The 25332-nt window shown below is 34.7% G+C and overlaps 1 protein-coding gene across 1 annotated transcript; it reads left to right on the top strand.

The window, feature by feature from the left end:
• The first annotated feature begins 1873 nt into the window (after nt 1–1873).
• LOC106051573 (probable methyltransferase-like protein 24) lies at nt 1874–25255 on the top strand. Its single transcript, XM_056032183.1, has 6 exons — nt 1874–2185; nt 7665–7740; nt 8523–8639; nt 8875–8946; nt 13209–13383; nt 22169–25255. The coding sequence occupies exons 1-6, from the start codon at nt 2041–2043 to the stop codon at nt 22457–22459; spliced, it is 876 nt and encodes a 291-aa protein (XP_055888158.1). The 5' UTR covers nt 1874–2040; the 3' UTR covers nt 22460–25255.
• The last annotated feature ends 77 nt before the right edge of the window (nt 25256–25332 follow it).

The following is a 25332-nucleotide window of genomic DNA, read 5'->3' as shown; positions in this document are numbered from 1 at the left end:
TCATCGGCCGAAAAAAAAAAAATGCATATTATGCTTCTAAATAAATCGGGAAATGGTTAGCTAGAATAGCCAAGGCTATTCTTTCCGTTGGAAAAAAAATTTGAGGGTGTTCGCGCAAAATGACCTTTTAACTAAAAAACTATTCTACGAGCACCCTATAATAAGCTTAAAAGCCATTAATAATAATTTAGTGATTGATTAATTTATCTGTTTTTCTTTTTGTCTTATTTATTGTTGTTGTTTGTAAATTGAAATATGAAAATAATAGGCATATTTGTATATGAATGGCAATATCTTCGATTTTGAAAATTAAAGATGAGTGCAGTAGGCCTACGTGTTTCACATGAGTCATGACTACGCAAGTCCAGCTGCAACCAGCATATTTTACGGCATTTCGTGCAGGCAAAGCCGTCGTCCACTGGCGGTCTATTTTCTTTCCGTCTAAAATTTTTGTCTCCAACAGTCTTTCTCAGAAGCCATTTGCTGACAGCTACTTTCCTGTATGCCACCGAGGGTGAAATGGCGCCTCAGTTGATCTTTATTGCGCGTATACGGGTGAGTATGGGGGGACACCTCTGTTTTTTTTTTTTAACTGGCTGGTTAGACTTAGGCCTAATAGGCCTAGGCCTATGTGTATAAATGTTTAAATAAAGAAGTGCAGAATTCATTTTCATTTGTATAGTTTAAGTTTACGCACCTATTTTTTATTCTATAGGCCTACCTAGATTCTATAGGCTAAAAAAAAACAAACAAACAAACAAAAGAAAACAAAAACCGAGTATTATCGAATATAGGTCATCTTCCGACATGAATGATTTTTTTTTATATAAGGTTTTTGCGAGCCCTGGGTAAGTTGTAATAGGTCACACATTTTTTTTTTTTAAAGTGATTAGCAGGTCATCATAAGGTCTAATGGCTGTTGCGATCCTATTTCTAATCTCTTCGTTTGTGATGCGATCTTTGTATAGCATCTCAGTTCCATTAGGCCTACTAGGCCTAATAGCCTTATAGACCTATAGGCCTATATTATAGATCTAGTCTTCTCTCTAATTCTGCAGTTAGCTTCCAAGATTCGCAAGCATTATAAAAATGTGGGCATGACCAAGTATCGCATCAGTGTGTTAGCCCTATGCTTTTTTTCTTTCAAGATTGTTTTGAGTGTTGCAAGTGCAGCTATAGGACGTCAATTCTGTCTATCCATCCTAGTAGCTTTACAGCCTGTGGAGGGCTCTGGCCTGCTTCAACACATCCATACATTCAGATCTCTCCAGCTGTGTCTTTCGTCTCCATGCCCGAAACCCAAGCTGATGTAGATCTGCCTCCATACATCATCAATCCATTGCATTCGGGATCTGCCTTTGCGTCAGCGCACGTATGTGTATGGGGGACTTCACGTGAGATCGAGTTGATGGTGATTAAGTGCACTGAACATGTGTTCTAAAAAAAAAAAATAGCCGCAGTAACGAGAGTTGATGAAATGGAGAGTAAAATGACGTGGACTAGCCTCTATATAGGAAGGAGGCGAGATCGAGTTTTATAGTTTCTTCCTGTATATATATATATATATATATATATATATATATATATATATATATATATATATATATATATATATAGTCTATGATTTTAACATGCTATTTCGCTATTTTTTACGGCCTTTCGCTCATTATGACTCCCACGAAAATTACGTTCGCAGATTATGTCCGACCCCTATCGCAAGTTGACTTGAATTATAAATTTAATAGCTGATAAGGAAAAAAGAGTCAAATTTAGTTTTATCGCCCAAAAGCTGAGAAGTCCGCAGATGTTTTCATTTATTTAATAAGTTTAACCATTGCGGAGCTATAAATTCTAAACTAAAAACTGGCACAAAAGCGTTCGCCATTGGTCCTTTCCCATAGATCTATATATATCCTGATCTATAATAATAATGAATTAGACTAGATCTACTAGTGATCTAGATTCTAAATTCTAGCTAGATCTATCTATATCTAGAATATATACTAGTCTAAATCTAGAACCTATCGACAAAAACTAATAATGTTTGATGCAGTTAAAAGAAATTACATTAAAATATTATTTCCACTGACTGCATTTTGCTTATGCCTTAGCTTATATCATAATTATACAGTTATTCCTATGCCTGATAGCAACAATGGCAATGATTTATGTATCATTGGAAAAGGTATCACTATCTAGATCTAGGAATCTAGATCTATATAGATCTATATAGATCTAGATCTATATAGATCTATATAGTTTATAGATCTAGATTATTCTAGATCTACTAATCTACACAATAATCTACTGACATCTAGAATCTAGATTCTAGATCTATTTATTATTTACTTTTATTTTATTTAATTTATATCTAGAATTAGATAGATAACAAGACGATATTATGATATCTATTTAATGATAATTTAATCTATTAAATCTTCCTTTTTGAAGTAACGTCGTCTATACTACTATATATAGTGTATAGACGACCTAATTTACTATTTATCTGTAATTTATTATCTATCTTATCTTATATTTATATAATACAGACGTTACTTCAAATTAAAAAAAAAGAAGATTACTAGATTGATACTGGTTACTGGTGTGGTGCTATAACTGACTAGAACTAGATATATATATATATATATATATATATATATATATATATATATATATATATATATATATATATATATATATATATATATATATATATATATATATATATATATATATTATATTATATATATATATATATAGGCCTATATATATATATATATTATATATATATATAATTATAATTAATAATTTTACTTCTAACTTACTAAAAACTATAACTTATGTGAATATGTCACTTGTCTTATGATGATGATCATATTACTCATATGATAAATTATAATGAAGATTAGATGGCAGAGTCTATAATAGATATGTATTCTATATCTAGATTATTATAGATCTAGTCTAGATCTAGTAATCACTACTAGATCTGGATCTAAATTTAGTATTCCTACTACTTACTACTATACTAATAACTACTAGATCTAGATCTATACACTAGGTACTATAATACTAGTAAAGTCTAGCTAGTATAGACATTGAGTCTATATTTAGACCTAGAAAAAATAGTAGAATAATTTATATAGTTACTTTCTTTAGTCAGTTTAGTAGATCCAGTTGTAACTAAACTTAAGTTTAAGTCTTAATAAATTATAAGTTAATTAATACTGTTATAACTTTGGTGGTGGTGCGGATAATGCTAGGGGTAGTACTAGTAGTAGTTTGTATGTCGAATCGCCCCAGGCAAGCGCTAAATGAGTGATCAACTGTGAGAAGTGGCCACAGTCTACCGCGATGACTGGCGAAGTTTCAAGAAACTTGTAAAGTGAACACTACTCAGGCCAGTCACATCAGATATGGTCATATGATCAACCAGAAGGGTTTCTAGAAGGCCTTTAGGGACCCTATATAAAGAGGGAGGGTGTTGCAGTTAAGAGGGTTCTCTACAGACTGTGTGTGTGTGGTTCAGCAGCCTGGTTCTGTATGGCGCATTTTGACTGTTTGGTGCTATGATCAATCTTACAACAACAAGCTCAGTGGGGGAGATGTTAGTAGAATTGTACAAGAGCTGTACAAGAGTGATACAGTGGTATGTTTGTTTAGAGATGAGCATTAGTACAGTGAGTGTTACATATTGCCTATTGTACAGTAATACAGTATTTACTGTGATTAATTGGACATTAAAGTGTAGTATTACTAACTAATTTAACTCTTTGACTCCAAAATTATGTTCCACACATGGGTGGAATTAATGTTTTTTTTTGTCCTTTCAGAGTGCGAAAAATGCTTTGATTAAACTTTTATCACTTCTACTAGTCCTGATCTTGGAAAAATTGTATGATCCATATTGAAAATATTTTTTTTATCTTTTTTATCCATATTGTAACAAAACTTTAACATATAATATGGAAATTTTTAGCTAATTATCCATGTTGCTACTATTGGAAAAATGAAAACTTACCACCATGGACAAATCAACAGCTCTAAGTCTAAATTAAATGTAGGAAATATATTATGATCCAAAGTAGAAAAAAAAATTATTTAGATATCTATTCAAATTTCCACATAACTTTATATGAAAACCATTTAAAAACACATAAAATGAATGTTGTGAGCTCAGTATCCCACATCACTATAATCCAGAACATCAATCTTAAGAAAATAGAGCCTTTTAAGTCCCCACTCTTTAAAAAATAAAATAATAAAAAAATTCAAGATTATTACTCATTAGTTATTACTGGCCTGATTTAGCACATCTTTCCATTCTGATCGATCATGTGCTTTATGTCTCCGTGCCTGGACTTTTAGCTGTTGTATTTCTGCCTCTACATCACCAAGTCACCATTCTCATGGTCTGCCTTTGGGGTGCCTGCCTTTTGGATATTATATATATATAAACTAATTTCATTTTATACAAGTTTAAGTTGTCACTCATCCCACAATCTAGTCTATATCTTAATTAGATTTTCTGCTGGTAACTGACAACACCAAGACGATTGGTGGAAAGTCATTTGATGTACAAAGGAGGAGAATAAGAAGTCTGTAATTCCATAGCAAAGAGAAGTGATTGAAGGTCTACAAGGTTGTAGACATTCTCTTTAGTTGTTATGCTGAGCCCTATTCTTGACCATAAATCTGCCAAAGACAGACTTTCAAATTTAATATTTCTCTCCCTTGCCTGAAACAACTATGACTTTCCAGAAGTACTCCAGTTGTAGTCTAGCTTTGGGAGGATTTGCTTGGTTATTGCATATTGAATGTCTGTTTCCCTTCTTTTTGTACTAGTGAATAATGAAGGCATCTTTAAACTCTTGAGGTATTTTCTTTTTCCTCTCACATCATTTGGTAGAGTTTAAAGTGAATTTAGCTGTCATCATCCAATGGTCTGCATTATAATGCTTCCCAACACATACTTTTGGTTAGTGAAATTTGGTATCCTTAATGCTGTTGAATTACACTGACTAACAGCGCTTCCTGAAAAATAATTTTGGTCAGCAAATTCTAGTATCCTTAATACTGTTGAATTCCAATGACTTATTGACAACAGAAAATCTCTGGAACCATAGAAAAGATTTACATGAAATTATATATATATATATATATATATATATATATATATATATATATATATATATATATATATATATATATATATATATATGTCTCGTACGTCCTAGGTGCTCACTAAGAAACAATCTATAAAGAGTTTTAAACTATAGTATCATTCCAATAATATTTTTTGGCACAATTTTGGTTTACAATTACTATGTAAATACACTATTTTGTATAGTTTAAAAAATCAAATGCCTATCTAAATAACTTATTTATTGAAAGATAATGTGAATAAAATAAAGTAATCACTTACACTTATTTATTTTAAAATATTGTTTAACTGAAGACACATATTCTACATGTATGAGGGTGATTTATATTTATAAATACATTCATGATTACCCTAAATAAACTGATGAGCAAAATAAATGTTATCATGATCAAGGGATCTTACCACTTAAGGTCTCCTAGAATCTACCAGGTGGTTTATAATTTAAGATGTCAAAGAATTGTCAGATTGAGTATGAGAGTCTATTAAATGTTTGTATTTTTTTAAAGGTGAGGGGGGGGGGGCTGGAATATATATTAGGGTGCACCAGATAGTACTTTTTGATATTTGGCTTGAGCCAGTAAGATATGATATCCAACCCGAGCCGTATGCCGTCCCTTCTAAATAACGTACCTGTAGTGTAACTGAGTTGATTTTCTGCGTGCGTCCAGCGTGTCTGAAGGTCATGGCCATTGTTGTGTTTCATGTCCAGTGTGTGTGTGTGTATAGACTGCATCAGTGGTATGCTAGACGTGCTGGTTTCATTCACTGTTTACTGTAGTCTAATTTTGTCGAATAAAGCCATATTATTGGTATTCTAGTCGTTATCATTTCATTACAGTACCTATGTTAATATTATTTTTATTTTACTTTTTAAAAATCAGAATTGAATTAAAGGTTATCAGCATTCATTAACAGATATGTACGACCATATTTATATATATATTTAACTGATATAAAGTTCTGAAAGTTTAAGTGAAATCTGGATTGTATAGGGTGTTGTTTAGTGTTCATGTATTTCAGAATTTCAGACCATCAACTGATCATCATGGACATGTTTTAAAGGCCACAAATTGCTTCTTATTCTGGCATCTATTGCCTAGTGCTGATAGTGGCCTAATGCATATTGTGGGTAATAGTGAAGAATTACTGACACTCTCAAATTATTAAGTAGAATGTGGTTAATAAATCAAAATACTCAATGTGGGAGTAAGATTTGAAGCTAACAGGAAATGTAATTTACATCAACAATAAATTTATTTCACACCTTGGTGTATATAGTCAATAGTGTACTTTTATCTAAACACAAAATTATAACTATGAAATATAATTACAGCCTGTGTGCATCAGGCTCATTAAATTATTGTACCCTGATATCCATTAGAACAAATTATAAGGTACAATATTATTAACAACTACTTATAACAGCAAAGTACAATAATACTCAATATTAATATAGAGAAGAAACAACCCACACACATCCATGACTAGGTCCACTTGTGACATCTGGAACATCACACATTGCCTCCCCTGAACAGCCATGTTATATTACCCTGTCCTCCCAGCTCTCAACAAATAATTAAACCTTTCACACAACTCTAAACGCCTTACTCCTAACAATTTGAAAGGGATAGAACTAAGGAAACAAAATCATAAGATGTGAGCTCTAGACAGTGTCAGCAGGTTGTCTGACTTAATGTGGTCACATGTCTATCTATAAACTCTTTGTGATGGACTAAACAAATAAGGGAAAGTGTTCAGCTCTTTCTGTTCAACACTGCTAGTACTTAGTAAAATTAAAAATATAGGCGCTAAAGTATACTTTTGCCTATTCAGACAATTATCCTGCAAAAATCTCTGTCTATAGATGGAACTCAGCTCCTGTGCAATGTAAATATATATTTTTTTTCTTTATGGACTACAACTGCCAGGGAAAATTAGCTATAGATAGTGGCTGGGTCTGACTCAAGTATAGATCTACAACTTAATAATATAAAGAAAAGTTGTGTGTAAGTGGTAGGGGTATACTAAAATGTTGAAGCAGGTGTTCTTTTTAAACTGTTCCACAGGAGAAGTGAAGCTAAAATGTTTCAACCCTAAGGACTATAATTCACTGGCCAAAATTTTTGTGGTTAGAGAGGGGTGTTATAATGATGGCTAAGAATGCAATTTTTTTTTAATTGAGGACTTCAGATGGGCCAAAGAAGTGTGTGTGCACAGGCTTGTGGTCATTCAACTGAATGAGGCAAAAAAAAAGACTTCTGAGAACTTTAATGTATAATGCAAATGAAATTGGAGTTCTACTTCATGGCTTTCCATGCAAGAGGAAAAAAAAAGTGGTCCTTTCAAAATAAAATAAACATATACCAACTATTGAAACACAGTGGTACTTGTGTATCAGATATATCCATATAAACACTTATTTTGTCTGTTAATTTTGTATCGATATGAAATTTATTAATTTGTAATTATTTATTACATATTCACATTATCTTTGTTTCAGATAGACTTTTTGTCAATAAGGATAATGAACAAAATCTTAGCAGGCAGTGGTGGGAATGGGCTTGTCTTTTAGAAAAGTAAGTTTCTTTAGAGTTGTTTTAATAATTGTAAAATTTAATTGTATATTAATCATACAGTATTCCATTTTAATGATTTTAATGTTATGTTTATGAGTAAAATAAATTTTGTAAACACACACTTTTGTATACCCCACAGCTGCCATTCAGTTGTAAAAACTTGTATAACCCGTGAAAATACTGTAATATCAATTTTTTGTTCAAAATTATATATTTTTGACGTATGGAGACCCACCCCCTTCTTTAAGGGCGAGTCCCTGGTCAGCTGCATTGTCATAAATCTGAACTGATCATATTATGAAAACTTTATATTTATGGAGATAACTTGATTGTAATTGTTGACTGGAATACCTGCTTATTTTGTCTTAGTAATACAAATGAAAGTAAAAGTGCTCATTTCAGACCTTATGATGGGCAGATGATGCAAAGGTTATTTGTTTCTATGGCCGATATTTATCAATGTCATTAGGGCTGAGTGGACTCAGGGATATCCTAATAATCCAGAAATTCAAAACCCCAGTCTCCACTGATACTTAAACCTGTGACCCCTCCTTTCAGAAGCCAAGCACTTTACTACTTAGATTCCCCCCCCCCCCCCCCCCATGCTAATAATAATTCATATTAGCAAAAATATAAAATAATTTTTACAGATACACCAAAAGAATTTTTATTAGCTTTATTTTGTACACAACATTAAATAACATATATATATGAAATATTTAGGATTAATGTAATTTTCAGTGATATGGTAATATAAATGATGCATTTAATTATTCTCACAGGGAGTGGGACAAAGGAGCTGAATACTCTTGTAAAGACATAAAGTTGATTGGAAACTATAAAATTTGTTTTGATGAGCCTTATAAACCAAGTCCACCATGTTTGGTTTATTCTTTTGGGTAATTCAAATCATTTACTTTTACCTTATTGTATAGTCTATGTTGTTAGTACCACTAAGCTAGTCGGCCAAATTTAAGTGTGTAGAAAACAAGTGAAAATATTAACAGGTCAACATTTTAAGTTCTTAGGTATAAATGTACATGTGTAGTCCAAGTCTTGGTAAATATTTAGAGAAAAGAAACAAAAAAGATTATTTATTTTAACAGTGGGTTTTTATATTACCTACATTCACAGAATTGATAATGATTTCCGTTTTGATGATGCCATGGCAGAAATTGGTTGTGAAGTTTTCTCTTTTGATCCCAGGTATATTTTTAATTTACTAACTAATTTATATACTTCAAGAGTTCTTCTTTGTTTAACGCTTTGGTTCTTGAGTCAATCATTTGTGTTTGCCAAAAGTTTTTTTTTTTGATTGAGTAAAAATTCAGTTAGCTTGAAAAGTAAATTACTTTTCAAAACATCTTTTGAGGGCATCTAAGATTAAAGACTACCATATTTTTTTTACATAGCTTATATCAACTCACTCTGTCTATCAGGTACACATTTTGCACACGTTATTTGTCAAGTACAATTTTTGTACACATTATTTCTCCCACTTAGTATTTTCAGATCAAGTTGAAACTTTGCACGATTATTCATTTTCTCGAACAAAACATAAAACTATTGAAAAATTGACCAATTACTTTATCAATTAGTCATAATAAATTAATTTTGTTTTATATAGAAACAGTAATAGCTAAGGGGAGCCTTGTGTAGAGAATTGGACGTAGCCTAAAAATTTGAAACTAACAATTGATTATTATAAAACCTTCTATTTTCTATTTTATAACTTCCCTTAATCAGTGGAAAGTTTATATGTCTTTGTCACGATCTCATTTGTTCTTCTGCCACTTATCACAATCACATGTGTCTTCTCAATAATGCTAGTGTAAAAGATGTATGGATGTCACGGTGAAGGTGACCTTTGAAGATTAATCTTTAGTCTTGACTTGAATTGAAGAACTTATGATCGTGAAATTGTCAGTTGATAAGATGATCTAAGTTTATTATTAATAGATTCACTGAAGAAACATTTACTTGTCAAATACAGAAACTTTAATTTAAAACTTGGAACAGCTATAAACAATAATTACAATAGTAAACGGTAATTAAATGAAGTGGTTAATATATTTCTACTGAAATAGATGATCTACACAATATAATAATTTATGTCTTATTTCTATCAATACCAACTCGAGACTGACTGGGATATCTAGAATATTCTCAGTCCTTAGCGTTATCACGTGACCATTATTTCTTTGCCGCTTGACCAACCAATCTGACCAATCAAATTACAGCTTAACGTCATTCGACACACTAAAGTTTGCATTTCTGACCAATTATAAATTCTCTATTAAAAAGACGATGCAAACTTGGACTTTCCCGAGCTAGCTATTGTCTGCTGGCAAACCTTGAGATAAAAATAGACAATGCGTACGTGACATATTTGTCGTGCGCATCTGGTAGGGTATTTTCGTTTGAGCACCATAAGGTCTTATTAGTTCTGTTTCTAAGGATGCGCTATATTGGTGTCATTGTTCTTTTGTTGTGCCTTGAGATGAGTATCTTTGTGTTCTCTTGGTGTGCCTTGCGATTGAGTTATCTGTGTGGTGTTATTCCCCAGTATTGGGTAAGTTAGTTTATTTTACTATCTTCTACATGTCGTAGCTTTACAATCGTTTCTTTAATAATCGTGAGAATGGCGGTATCAAAGGAGTGTGTATTTTTCTTATCTAGGGACGCAGGCTTGGGACTCTGCGGGAGTCAAGTCTGAATTGTAGGCTTGGTAGTTGACTATTGCCCGTGGCGTTGGGTTGGCGTTGTGAGGCCTGATTGACTATGGCACTGAGATTAAGGTGTGCTATAGCCCTTTGAATGTAATCTGTAATTGCCATTGATATTTATTCCTAATGTATGCCTCATAATATCATATATATCATTAACTCATTAAACCTTTGTTGTTATATGCAATATTGTTATTCACTAGTATACGTTAATATTTGGTTTATTCGTTCCTAGATATTTATGGCATAAATTGATTACTAGACTGTTAGGGGTGCCCAGGCAGACGAGCCAAGGCTAAATTATAACCCCGGCATAAAGCTAATAAACACTGTTCAGGTGGGGAGCCCGGCGGAGTACATCATACCCTAGATGAGCGCGAGGACAAAACCCACCTGACAATATTACCCCCCGCTTTCTTGAGTATTTGTATGGTAATAGAAATGCATACTCAATATAGTAACATAAGATAAATGTTAATGGCATATGTGAAACTCATTTGGGTAATAGTACTACTGTGAAAATGTGTAAATATATTACATATGAAAAATTGAAATAGAAAAACATGATTGTGATAGTACAAGACAATCTTCTGAATAATGATACTAAATGTAACACAAATTTCAATATGTGTGAAGCAATGAAGAATTACAATTGTATGTCATGTATCTGTACTATTATAATAGGATAAAAAATATATGTCATAATATTAGACCTGAAATTAAATGCACATGATATAAAAATTAATATGACTAATGCATGTAATATGCAAAGATGCTGTAACATAATAAACAAAGTAATTGATTAAATATATCATGGATGAGAGTCCTTTCTCAATGGGTTGATGGTGCTAAAACAAATGTAACATAATCTGATATAAAACACCCATGGAAAGAAAATGGGAAGACAAGCTAATTAATTGATTAGATACAACTGGATATTGTTCTTCCTTGACAAGTATGAATGATAGTGGATCAAGTGACACTAAATATGCTATAGTACATATTTAGAATGGAAGTGTGAAGTTCGGAACCCTTCTGAGTTGCCATCATGGTTGTGCTTGTGCGTTTTCTAAACTTGAAGAAAAGGTCCTTTAGTTTGTGAAGCTGTTGTCTCCATGTCATACTGAGCATACAAATAATGTCTGATTGAACCACGTTAGAGTTTGCTGCAAATAAGAACTGTCCAATACCAAAACTCAATTTTCTGTTTGATGAACGTTGAGGCTGTAGAACAATGGTAGCAGAATGCTTTGCATTAGAATGTTCAATAGAGCAATGACTGAACAGATCTGAGTTTAATCGGTCAATACAGCAATGTTGGAATAGTTCATAAGTTTCTTTTCGAAGAACATCTGTCTGTTGAAGGGATGAATAATGAGACTGTGTGTTGTCAATGTTGTTGCTTCCTGTGTTGACTTCAATGTTCAAAACTGGTAATACATAAAGAACACCAGTAAACAATTCAGCATGATCCTTGAATACATCAATGTCCCTCACTTTTTGTAGTGCTATGTTATCCAGAGTGATGACCTTTGGAGTGTCAATTTGATTTGATGCTGGTAATGAAACATCTATCTCAGGAATGGGTGTTGATGATGTTTCTTCTTCAGGGATAGTTGCTAAGCTTGTAAAATGTTCAACTTCTGCTTTGATGTCTTCATTATCTGTTTCATGGTAATGTTCAAACATATGAACATGAAATACTTTGGTAGCCTTGTTGATATTGATTTCATAATGCAGGTTGGAAATCTTTCCTGTGATGGTAAATGGACCTTGCCATTTGTAGAACAACTTGTTACTCAAATCTGGTAACAATAATTTGACTATATCTCCTTGGGCAAAATGTCTTGATTTCATGTGTTCATGTAATATTCTTTGACTTTCAATGTTCATGGTTGTAATTGACATTCTTTCAAATGAGTAATACTTGTATGAGTGGTAGATTCAGGTGGAATAGTTTTCCTTTTGTCTGGTATATCTAAAGTTGATTGAAGATAAGTTTCTTTGGTATCTGCTTCTGGTTTATGAGACTTGTCTTGATAGTATTAGGAATTCCCAAGACACTTAAATGAACACTAGGAAATTTATCAAGTGGATATGTCAAATGTAATGCACTTACTTATTTAAAAAAAAAAAAAGTTTTAATCAAATGACATACAAATAAGTTGATAATGTTAAATGTTATAGAGTTTGGCAAGTATGTATGAATTCATGTAAGACTGAGTAGGATTTCATCAGTAGGTGGAGTGTATGGATTAACTTCATTTTTATGTGTCTTTTTATTAGAAAGTGGAACGTTTTTTTCCCTAAGTAATTGAAGTGTATTTCTAATTTGGAGGTCAAGAGTGGGAAAAAATGTATATTTCCTATAATTGATATTGGTTAGCAATGTTTACTTAGGCTACTTAGCGTACTAGATCTAGAATTCAAACATAAACAGAACGTCCACGTCCACTAATGACTTACAAATCGGAAAAAAAACTTCTTAGCAAAGCATATGACACAAACCTAAACAACTATAAACCTAAAGAAAAAATAGACAAATTCATTACCCAAAAAGGAGCTCCCACAAAAAATTGTGTCATAGTAATTATAATATGTACAATATTTTTTTCAGCCTAATAAACATTACAAAAGTTATATACTTAATTGAAAATAAATAATTTCTATTGTGATATTTGCTTAATTTTAAAGAAATAAGTTGTTGTTTTTTTCAAAAGACTCAATTTTCTTGTTCTGCAGCATGGGGGTAGAAGATCATCAGCGTTCAGAAAGAGTTCGATTCCTAAATTTAGGTATAGCAACTTTTGATTCTGATAACTTTATGCCTCTCATGGATGGCTATACTTTAAATTCAAAGAAAACATGGAAGATTAGAACATTATCTTCTATAAAAAAAATGCTTGGCCACGAAAAGGTAAGTTAAATTTTAACCAAATTGTTACAATCTTTTTTTTTTTCTTATTCCATGTTAGATTTTAAACCTATTATAGTGTGAATCAGAAGAGTTTTAGTTCAATAATTAGTGGTTTTTATTAATTCACCATAATTTGTTGATAGCAGATAAATCTATATATCAATCTTTTAAATGGATCGTTAAATCTTAGATGTTGCCAAAGCGTATAATAGCTTACTAGAGTGTGTGATTGACGAGTTGCTATTAATGATGAAAAAGTCTCCCAGGTGTTTTTCATTGTGTGTTACGCAGTAGTGTTTTGTGTTGAGTTGTCAAGCATATAGATCTACTCTTACATGGCTCAAATGTTTTTTAACACTTCTTCACTTTCATTGTTGTTTACTAAATACATAGATGAAGATCTATTTCTTTCACCAGTTTTTAAACTGTGCTGTAAGGTTTGTCATTATTTATACTAAGTCGTTATAATCAATAAATGGCAAGAACTTTTCTAAACATTTTAATTCAAGGCAAAAATAAAGAAAGAATTTTTTAAAGAAATTTACACCTACACTAATAGTTATGGGATGGAAAGGTTTGGTTTTGGTTTTGGTTTTTAGGCACATCGGCACAATTTTAGGCCATGTCGTGCCTGCATTCCCTTAAGGACTACTCTCTCTCTCTAGATAACAAAGGCTAAATTCTATACAGTTAAATCATTAAAATCAAGGTCTATTCATAGTTAAAATAGTAAAGGTAGTAAAAATTTAATAATTTGGTAAAAATCTAATGTAAATAGTACATGTTCACAAATTCTTAAATCAGATCTTCGTAGACAACCCCGCTTCCCGGATAAAGCCCAGTACCTTCCCAGGGTCGACATTATCGAATTATGTTTTTAAGTTAGTGGCTCTAAAATATTTCTTCCTGACATCCTGGTATCTGGGGATATCAACGAGGATATGTTCCACGGTGAGGTGAGAGTCACAGTACTCACAAAGTGGGGGCTCGTCTCTCTTCAGCACAAAAGAGTGCGTGATGTAGGTGTGGCCAATCCAAAGTCTGGACATGGTCGTTCTACCACGCCTTGTCAGACCCTTAGATGTGGGCCGCCACCTGACATCCACCACAATCTGCCTGATTTTATTGTGAGTCTCAGCCTCCCATCGGTTCTGCCACTCTCGATAGGTGGCAGAGGCAATACTTTGTCTCAGGTCCGAGCAGGGACTTTGGGTTCCTGACACCGCATGATTTAGGGCTCTCTTTGCTTCTCTGTCTGCGGCTTCGTTTCCCTCAATGCCAACATGGGAGGGGACCCAGATGAAGGTGACATCCCTATGGTCGGCTGTTATTTGGTCCAACAGCTTCAGGCTCTTATGTACCAATGGGATGTCAGTCTTCATCCGCCCCAAAGCCAGGGTTCGTAGCCACCTTGAAAACCTGGAAAACACCTTGAATTTCATATTAAATTCAAGGCCTTGAAAAAGCCTTGAATTTCGTAAAAAACGGTGAAAAAACCTTGAATTTTAAAACTGGACCTTGAGTTCTTTCCCTCCCGATACCTGGTGTTTATTTTCGTTTTTTTCCCGGTTACATTGAGCTGATCAGTGACGACGCGTCTACACCGCCTTTCACCCACTTGTGAAGCGCGACCTCGTGATTGAAAACGACCTTGGCTCAAGCAAGCATTTCACTTAGCACTATTTTCCTTTCACTGTTACGACTGAAGACGCGCTAGATCTAGTCTGTAGTGACTATTGTCTATAACTAGAGCAATTAGCAGCCTAATGTGAAGGCTACACCCCTCCGCGCCCTCCCTCGCCGAAAATCTTCTTGTTGTAACAGTAAGAGTGACTTCGCGTGGAAAGTCCGTATATCATCTTATTTTTGTGTCTTTCTGAGTATTTTATTAGATTTTGTATTTGGAGATTATGATTCAGTGTTTAAGTATAATTGCTACCGGTACTTTACTTTTGAGTCTTCTCACGATCCATCCTTCTCATCTAGCTAGAAATAGTATCTAGATTTAGATCTAAGTTAGATCTAGTGAAGATAATTCGCGTTTAAACTGAAAACTCCGTGAATTTTAGTTAATTTAAGGATCTAGATACAGGTAGGGGCCTACATCTAATGTCTAGATTGCTCTACAAATACTCTAGATTCTAGATTTACGCTAAATCACTAGAATCTAGTGAAGATAATTCTCTCACTGCCGTTAAAAGTCCGCGAAGTTTAGTGACATTGAGTTAGAATCTATAGAGTCTAGATCTACGATAGATCCAGTGAAGATAATTCGCACACAGCCGTGAAAAGTCCGCCAATTTAGTGACTTAATTAGATCTAGACTGTAGAAGCAGTGACAGCCGTGAAAAGTCCGCGAATTTAGTGACTTAGATCTAGACTCTAGATTTACGGTAGATTCAGTGAAAATAATTCGCACACAGCCGTGAAAAGTCCGCCAATTTAGTGACTTAATTAGATCTAGATTGTAGAAGCAGTGACAGCCGTGAAAAGTCCGCGAATTTAGTGACTTAGATCTAGACTCTAGATTTACGGTAGATTCAGTGAAAATAATTCGCACACAGCCGTGAAAAGTCCGCGAATTTTAGGGACTAGATTTACAGTGATTCAGTGAAGATAATTCGAAAAAAGTCCGTGAATTTAGTGACTTAGACTTAGATCTAGACTTAATTTACGCTAATCCAATAGAATATAGACTGAAGATAATTCTCTCACAGCCGTGAAAAGTCCGCGAATTTAGTGACTTAGATCTAGACTCTAGACCTAGATTTACGATAGATTCAGTGAAAATAATTCGCACACAGCCATGAAAAGTCCGCGAATTTTAGGGTTAGATTTACGGTGATTCAGTGAAGATAATTCGAAAAAAGTCCGCGAATTTAGTGACTTAGACTTAGATCTATACTTAATTTACGCTAATCCAATAGAATATAGTGAAGATAATTCTCTCACAGCTGTGAAAAGTCCGCGAATTTAGTGACTTAAATTAGAGTCTAGATCTACTGTAGATTTAACGAAAATATTTCGCACACAGCTGTAGAAAAGCCCGTAGAGTTATTTTGGTTGTAATGTACTTAAAACTGATGGAAAGCAAGTCAACTGCTATAGTAAGAATGAAATATTTTTTTTACAAATCTATGTCAATTTAAGAAAATTTCCAACTTCAGATTGCGACAGTTTTAGCTGAATTACATCTCATATTTTTAAAAAGTTATTCTTCTGTAGTGCAAGCTTGTGTGTGTTTTCTAATGTATTAAAAAGTTGCATTTAAATGCTTAGGAAACACTAGAGATGAATTCTTTTTTTTTTTTTTTTTTTTTTTTTTTGGAGGTATGATTTCAACTTATCAGCATACATTTTAATGTGGGTTTTTAAATTTAATATTTATATATATATATTGTTCTTTTTACATATTAATGTCATATGTATGTAAATATATATACATATATATTGATTGCTATGGTGCGATGCATACCTTGAAAATCTAAAACTCTACCTTGAAAACCTGGAAAATCATTCATGAAATTGGCTATGAACCCTGCAAAGCTTGCAATGCAGATTTGGAGTCGGAGCAGATTATAAATTTCCTCCTTTCTGATGCTTTGATATTGCGATATTGCATGCAATTCGGCCGTAAAGATGGAGCAGCCATCGGGGAGACTACGGGAGATTGTTTTGTTCCGAAAGGAGCAGGCACATGCGACCTTTCCATCCATTTTGGATCCGTCTGTGTAGATGGTGCCACTATCTCCGTAGCTCTCCTGCAGTTCCCTAAAGTGGACTTGTAGTATGCTTGGGTCTGTATTTTCTTTTTTGAAATTAAGGAGGGATAAATTTAATTTGGGTTTATTCATTAGCCAAGGAGGATTCTGAGGGGTTTCTAATTTAGAGATTTGGTCAATGGGTGGGGTTAAGTTTTGGATGGGTTCTCTCATTCGAAGGCCCAACGGCTGTATGATGTTAGGCCTTTGATTGTATAATTCTACCTCTGTGGGGTTAAATATGGAGTCGAAAGCAGGGTTCGTGGGGTTGGATTTTAGCTTGACTATATACTGCGTTGCAAGCTTTTTCATTCTTATATCCATGGGGAGTTCTCCAGCCTCCACATGGAGACTTGGGATAGGTGATGTACGAAACACGCAGAGACAGAGATGCAGGGCAGCATTTTGTATTGGTTCCAGTATTTTTAGATAAGACTTCCTTGCTGCTCCATATATTGTGGATCTGTAGTCTAGCTTGGATCGAATTAGACTCCGATATAGCAGCAGCAAGGTATCTCTGTAAGCTCCCCAGTCCGTATGGCTGAGTACTCTAAGTATGTTTAATGACTTTTGGCATTTCTTCTTAAGTTCCTTAATGTGGGGGAGAAAATTGAATTTGGAATCTAAGGTGAGGCCTAAAAATTTTGTAGTTTTCACGACAGGGATCTTCTTTTTGTGTATAAATAGTTCAGGGTCTGGGTGGAGTCCCCTTAAATTACAAAAATGCATACTAACTGTTTTGGAGTCCAAAAATTTAAAACCATTATCATTTGCCCAATTTTGAATTTTGTTTAAACATAACTGTAATTTTCTTTCTAAGGTGTTCATGTTTTTCCCATAAGTAAAAATGACAAAGTCATGAACATACAAAGAGCACTCTATGCCAGGGGACAGCGCATTTATGATGCTATTTATTTTAATGTTGAACAGGGTGACTGACAGAATGCTGCCCTGGGGTACACCCATTTCCTGGTCATGAGTGTCAGAAGCGGAGTTGCCCACTTGAACCTGAAATTTTCGATCTTTCAGGAATTCCCCCACAAAACGGGAAAGGTGTCCCTTAAGCCCCATAAGCTCCAGGTCACGTAGAATGCCATGTTTCCAGGTTGTGTCATAGGCCTTTTCTATATCGAAGAATACAGCTACTAGATGTTCTCTTCTGAGTAATGCATTTCTAATATAAGCTTCCAGCCTTACCAGGTGGTCAGTTGTTGTCCGCCCCTGCCGGAATTCGCACTGGTAGTTGGAGATCACTTTATTTCTCTCCAGGTACCAGACCAGCCTACTGTTAATCATTCTTTCCATGGTTTTGCAGATGCAGCTTGTTAGTGCTATTGGTAACAGTATAACTGTGGCTTTCCTCCAGCTGTTTGGGAAAGCGCCTGTTTGCCACACACAGTTATAGACCCCTAGCAGAACTGCCAATGAGGGTTCAGGAAGGTGCTTGAGGAACTGGTAATGGATTTCATCTTCTCCAGGTGCTGTGTCATGTGACTTGTCCAGCGATTCCCTCAGTTCCTCAAGCGAGAACGGTTTGTTGTAGTCTTCATTGTTCTCTGACCTGAAATCAATGGGGTGTCTTTCCTCCCTTGTTTTGACTTTTTGGAACTCTGGCGTGTAGTGTGCAGTGGATGACTTTTCTGCTATTGAGGATGCAAGGCAGTCAGCTATTTCTCTGGGGGACGTGACAGTTCATCCTTGGTTTTTCAAATGCCCTATTGCATTTGATTCTTTCTCTTTGATTCACCTTACTGCCTTCCAAACCGCTCTAGCAGAAATTTTGGCATCCAGACTGCCGACAAAACTTCTCCAGGAATTCCTTTTGGCTGACCGTATGGTTTGTCTAGCCTTTGCTCTAGCTATCCTGAATAGCTTTATGTTTTCCTGGGAAGGATTCTTTATAAATGCAGCCAGTCGTTTTTTCCTATCGCCAATAGCACTTTTGCAAGCTGTATCAAACCATGGTTTGCTAGGCCGTTTTGGATTTGCGGAGGTTAGGGGGACAACTTTCCTGGCTATACTAAGTAGCTTGCTAGCAAATGTATCAGCTGGGTTCTGTTCATCGAGGATATTTTCTGTGATATCCTCGGAGCATCTTTTTTGGAATTGTTCCCAATCGGCCTTATTCAGTTTTCACCGCTGAGGTCGTCCCAATGAGGGGAGATTGTTAGTAATGATGATTGGGAAGTGATCACTTTCCCGTAGATCATTGCTAACTGACCATTTAAAGTCGTCCAGAAGTCCAGGGACGCATACGGTGAGGTCAATGCATGTGAGAGATCCAGTTCCTGGGTGCAAGTAGGTCGGTGATGCATCATTAAGTATGCATAAATCATGTTGGAGGAAGATATCCTCCAGCATACGACCTCTTGTGTCGGTATTGTTGGATCCCCACATGGTGTTATGGGCATTGAAATCCCCAAGGCCAGGGGAGTTGTTTCAATAGGTCCTCCATATCTGTTGGGTTTAATGGAGCGCCTGGTGGTAGATACAGGCTGCAGCAAGTGATAACCTTATGAAGGGTTAACCTAGCTGCTACGGCCTGTAGTGTGCTCTGTAGTTCTACCCTCTCATGGGGGATGCTGTCCTTCACAAGGATACAGACTCCATCTGATGCTCTCTCTACATCCTCAACATTCTTGCTGTAAGCACTGTAGCTTCGGAAACTGATGCTATCTTTCAGAAATGTTTCCTGTAAGCAGACAGCTACAGGAGTCTCAGAATCCATCAGTAGCTGCATTTCCTCATAATTGGCCTTGAGGCCTCTACAATTCCACTGTACAATTCTGGAATCCATGGAGCTATTTGGCCTTGGGAGGCCTACGGAGGGGTTTCCCTTTATTCCAGTGACCTTGGTATTTTTATTCTTGGGTTTGGATGGAGAGGAGGACAACCCCCTTTTGGGGGAAGTCTTTCTCTCTGGAGAGGGGAGATCCCTCTGGTTAGAGCGGAGGTTATTTCCTCCTCTCTCACCTCGGGCATCCTCTCCGCTTTGATTTCTCCCCTTAGGGAGTTGGTCAACCTCTAACTCGGTAGAGGTTGGGGTGTCTGGCTGGGTTCTCTGAGGAGAACCTGTGTCAGACATGATGTCTCCGGGTTCTCCTGGAGTGTTGGTTTTGACATGCTGCTCAGTCTCCATGCTCTCATCAGCAAGCACAGAGTACCTGTTCTTTAGCATGACAACAGGGCTTTCTTGTTTCTTCAGAGGTGTGTTCTTTGGCAGTGTTTTCTTCTGAGTTGGAGGAGGAGGACGGGGTGGTGGGGTCAATGTGTCCATCTGTGTGGCTATGGATCTTCCTATCTTAGCAACAGCCTGGGCGTAGGTCTTTGTCAAGCCAAATTGGCTCTTGGGTAGGGCCAATACAGCCGATTTTGCCTGGCTGAAGGTACATCCATTTCTTGCCTTGTACTCCTGCACAGCAACCTCCTGTTTCCACACAGGGCAGTCCTTGGAGTAGGCTGAGTGGCCAGCATGACAGTTTGGGCATTTGAACTGGGCTGTGCAGCCCTTGTCCTCATGACCCTCTCCAGCACATCTGGCACACACAGTGTTCCTCTTGCAGACTGCCGCGCCGTGTCCATAACTCTGGCACTTGAAGCACCTCATGGGGTTAGGTATGTAGGGCCTCACTGGAACTCATAAGTATCCTGCCTTCACATACTCTGGCGGTGTCCTAGTTCCGAATGTGAGGATAATAGTGGTGGTTTTGACCTCCTCACCATCCCTGCGCCTGGTAATGTGCTGGGCATGGGTGACTCCTTCAATGCCCTCCACTATTTCCTTCTCGGAATATTCCAGTAGGTCCCAAGAGCTGATTACACCTCTGCTGGTGTTCAGACTCTTGTTTGTGTGGCATGACTTCCACTTGGAGATCACAGAGTCTTCTGCATCTTAAAAGCCCATCAGAGTGTGTCTTGCTATCTACTTCTACAAGAAGTTCCATTGACTTGTGTAGCTTAGACACACTCTTGGGCTCTCCCACTACTGACTTGAGTCCCTTATAGATAAGGAAAGGGCTCAGCTTTGTCAGGCTTTTCCCCTCCTCTGTGCACCTGACCACCAAAAATGATGGCCAGGTAGTACAGCTTTTTGTGGCCTCCTCCTTTTTTGCCTCAATACGGCGTCTCTTGCCCAGACTTAAATCTGGGGCAAGTAGTTTATTGTTGTTTTTTTTGTCCATATATATTCTTGTTAGTTCGGCACCTGTGCTCCCCACTAGCCATCGAGTCCAACAAGGGGATGGGCCATTCGGAAGTCCAGAATGAGACCGCCAGGGCTACACAGGTGCTATACTCAGTCAGCTACTGCATCGGACATGTGACACGGCAACCAAAATGCTAGTCTACAATGCCCGAGTAGTGAGTCCTCTTCTTTATGGTAGTCAAAGTAGGTCAACGTACATGTATCAATAGCTATGCCTGTGAAGCATACTGTGCATCGTGTCTCCAATCAGGACATTTTGAAGTTGGCCAATATGCACAGTATCTATGCTCTTTTGGCTTGGACATGTCACCCGCATGCCAGGTAGAAGAATTTTAAAAGCCATCCTTTATGCATAGCTTGCGGAAGGAGTCAGACCCAAGGACCACTAGAACCTTTGTAAGGAACATCTTCATTATTTCTGATTTTACTGGGATTTTGATTTCTTCACCATTAAAAGAATTACATCTAATAGTACAGATCTAGTAGATTAGCCAAGTTTAAACCAAATAAACACATTGTTTGTTGCATAATGCTTACATCAAGATGCACTATTATGACTATAGGACTTGAGCCAATAAACAATCTTTTAGCATCTTTTGTTCCTTTATTGACATAGGTAAAATTATTTAAATTTTCATTATTCTATTCAATTAACTTAAACATGTTAGAGAAGGTTAAGATATTTCACAATCATATGGTTTAGTATAAAGTAGGTCAGAGATTCAGAAAAAAACAACATTATTTGTTTTATGTTTATGAGAGAACTTCAGCATTATAATATATTAACTTGTTTTTATTTTATTTATTTATTTATTTTAAGAGAGCTCTGGATATTTTGAAGATTGATGTTGAAACCTATGAATGGGAAATAATGAAAGATCTTGTAAAAAATGGATCCCTGCAATCAGTTAAACAGTTAACATTGGAGTGGCACATCTTTGCTAATGAGCCAATGAGAACAGAGTTTCCCAACATGTATGGAACATATATGAACCTGAAAAAAATAGGATTTCAACAATTTTATTCCAGCTATTGGGCTCGGTATCACACCTTTCAATATTTTAACTCTCAAGAGGATAACTCTTTAGTCAATACTCAGTTTAAGTTGTAAACAGTTGACATATTTGTTTTTGATTAATTTTTGCCAACATATGTGTTTCAGTCTTGCAAAAAGCTCATTTTAAGTTGTTCAGATTTCATACATGAGTTGCACTTTAAAACAATTTTAAAAAATTACGTGATATCTTTATATATATTTTTTACATATTAGTTTTTTTTTAAATTACATCTAGTGTTAAGATATATTTTTGGGGGCTCTAGGATTTGCATACATATCATGTACTGTTCAATAAAAAAAATTTCTGCTTAAATAAGATCTGAAACATCATCAAATATTCAATCATCACTTTTGGTCTTTATATATTTTCTTAGAACTTAAATTTTCTTAACAGCTGCATTTATTTTTAAACTTGTTGATTTTAAACATTTAAGTTTTATTTATCTAAATATATTTTTTGTTTGTATACATTGAACCAAAATCTGAAACAGCATTTTCATTCTGGCATTTATTTCATTTTAAAATTTGATCATAATGCCAATAAGTGACATTGATCTAACCAATGAAATTTATGTATTTGTTGTACACATTACAGTTTCATTGTTATTTCGGTCCCAATATTCTTGTTCAACTCATTTGTTTTCATTGGTGATATATTTAGTTTAATTCTTAGAAAGTATTTATATTTGTTCCATGGGGCTTAATCCAATTATTGTTTTTTTAGGCTAACACAACTCAGCCTTTATTTTCCCTGGCAGAATACTTGATGGGATCTGGATTGTTCTGAAATAACTAGTCAAAATCCCGTTCTTCACAAAGACTTCAACCCTTTGAAGCTTTGGCATGGTAACTAAAATCTCAAACACACATCCCTTATTGATATATAATATATATATATACTGAATATTCTTAATTGCCCTGACTGACTCATTACTAATTATCCCACCTGCGGTGAATTAAAAAATATGAAAATTTAACCAGTTTACTTATTAAACTTTTTTTTCCATACATTTCTCCTTGGTGCTTATCTTAATTTTGTAGACATTTAATAAATTTTATTTTTGTCATATGAAGCCGACATTGAATAAATAAATGTTTTTGTGTGTAAAAATTTATAAAAAAATCAAATTGAAATGTATGTGTAACTATATTATTTTGTGTGTTGAGGGTGGCGGTAAAAAAAAAAGATAATAGAATTCTTGGGTGAGGAAGCATTACGATGCCAGAGTTATAACAAATAAAGAGGTCCAACCAAAAGCATTATAAAGCTTATGAAATACTTACATATTGAATTAAGAAGCTGAAGAAAAGGCAATGATTGTATATAAAATAATTTTTTTTTAGGGGTGGTGACAGGGAAAGTTAGAAATGTGAAACTAGCATTTTTACTATGTGTTAGTGTGTGTGAGGTCATTGTAATTCAATGTTCCTTTCAGACCTTGTGATCTATAGGGCAGATAATGTTAAGGTCATCCGTTTCTTCGTCCAATAGTTAAAGAGCAGGGTGTCATGTCATTATTAGTCATTATTGACATATACCTTTGGTATATATTAAGGATAAGACGGTTTCTCTAGATTGAAAGTTGGACATTAAAATGTTCAACAAAAACAATACCCAGTATTGCTGGTACTTGATTGATTGCTTATTCAAAGATATAACCAAATTGTAGAAACTATATTTATGAAATGTCCTAGAAATTTTTAAAATAAATGGCATATCTTTTTATACATGCACTGCTTAGTGAAAGGTGTGATCTAGTCTGTTACCTCTAGTCAATAAAAACCTAAAAACTTATTGGCCATTTAAGGTTCGAGATAATGACTTATTTTCATTTTGATGAACTAGAAATCTCTGTTTATCTAGAGTTGTTTTAAATATAAATATTGGCGATCTGCCTTTGTTTATGAAACCACTGAACTTTTCTAGCTTTGGACAGTTTTTATTAAACTTGTCTTCTGCTTTTATCAAGCTATAATTGTTCATTAATGTTTTTTAGCTTTGTGATTTATTGTTTTGTTTTTTTTTGTTAAAGAAATCATAAATTTTTCTTAGGGTTAAAAAGTCTCAAAACTTGTTGAATAATGGTATATTATAAGTTAGTTGTTTAAATCATTTGGTTTTGTTTTGAATTACTCCCTGAAAGCAAAATTACTTTGTGCTGATGCTTTTTTTTTTACTTTGAATAATGTATATCACAATATTAAAGGAAGAGGAAAAAAAAAAAAGAAATAGATTTTAGTTAAAAAGAAGAGATGTAGAATTGTTAAGCAACTTATAATCCTGATCTGTACAAACAATATTACTAATTCAAGAAAATAATTTAAGAAAGTCATTTAGCAAAATTTATTTCAAATGAATTCACCCATTGAGTTAGTTTCCTTGACCTAGAAAGCACATATTTTGTTTTAAAATATTTGTATTAAATTTATCATAGAATTGTCAATTAGTTCATACATGTTGAAAATATAATAATCCATAATTCTGAAATGTTGGATAAGAAGTTCACTGATTCCTGCATTTGTTTGGTCTAACATCAAACTTGCACTATGATGAATTATTAATTGTAAATTAGGTTTTAAATTTAAGAATGTTTTATCACAGATATTAATTATATCAACCAGAAATACTCCACATTGTTTAGGCAAAAGCCTTTAGTCATTAATACTCATTGTTTGCAACTCCATACCTTTGAAAATAAAATGTTTTTGTATTTTTTCTCTTCTATTTGTTCCATGTATTGTTCAATATTTAATTGCAATACATTTTCAATGTTTATTTAGTATTGTATATGTTGAAATTTTTTTTTTTTTGGTAAAATGTTTTTTAGAATAAAATTATTTTGTGCTCAATATTGTAAGCTTTAATTGTGTCTTAAAATGTCAGTGTAGTAAAACTATTGAACTATAGTTGAACTATTTCTGTTGTC

The sequence above is a fragment of the Biomphalaria glabrata genome, chromosome 1, assembly GCF_947242115.1.
Source record: "Biomphalaria glabrata chromosome 1, xgBioGlab47.1, whole genome shotgun sequence".
Lineage (NCBI taxonomy): Eukaryota > Metazoa > Mollusca > Gastropoda > Planorbidae > Biomphalaria > Biomphalaria glabrata.
The sequence above is the reverse complement of the archived record's forward strand: the minus strand, read 5'-3'. Positions and strand labels throughout refer to the sequence as shown.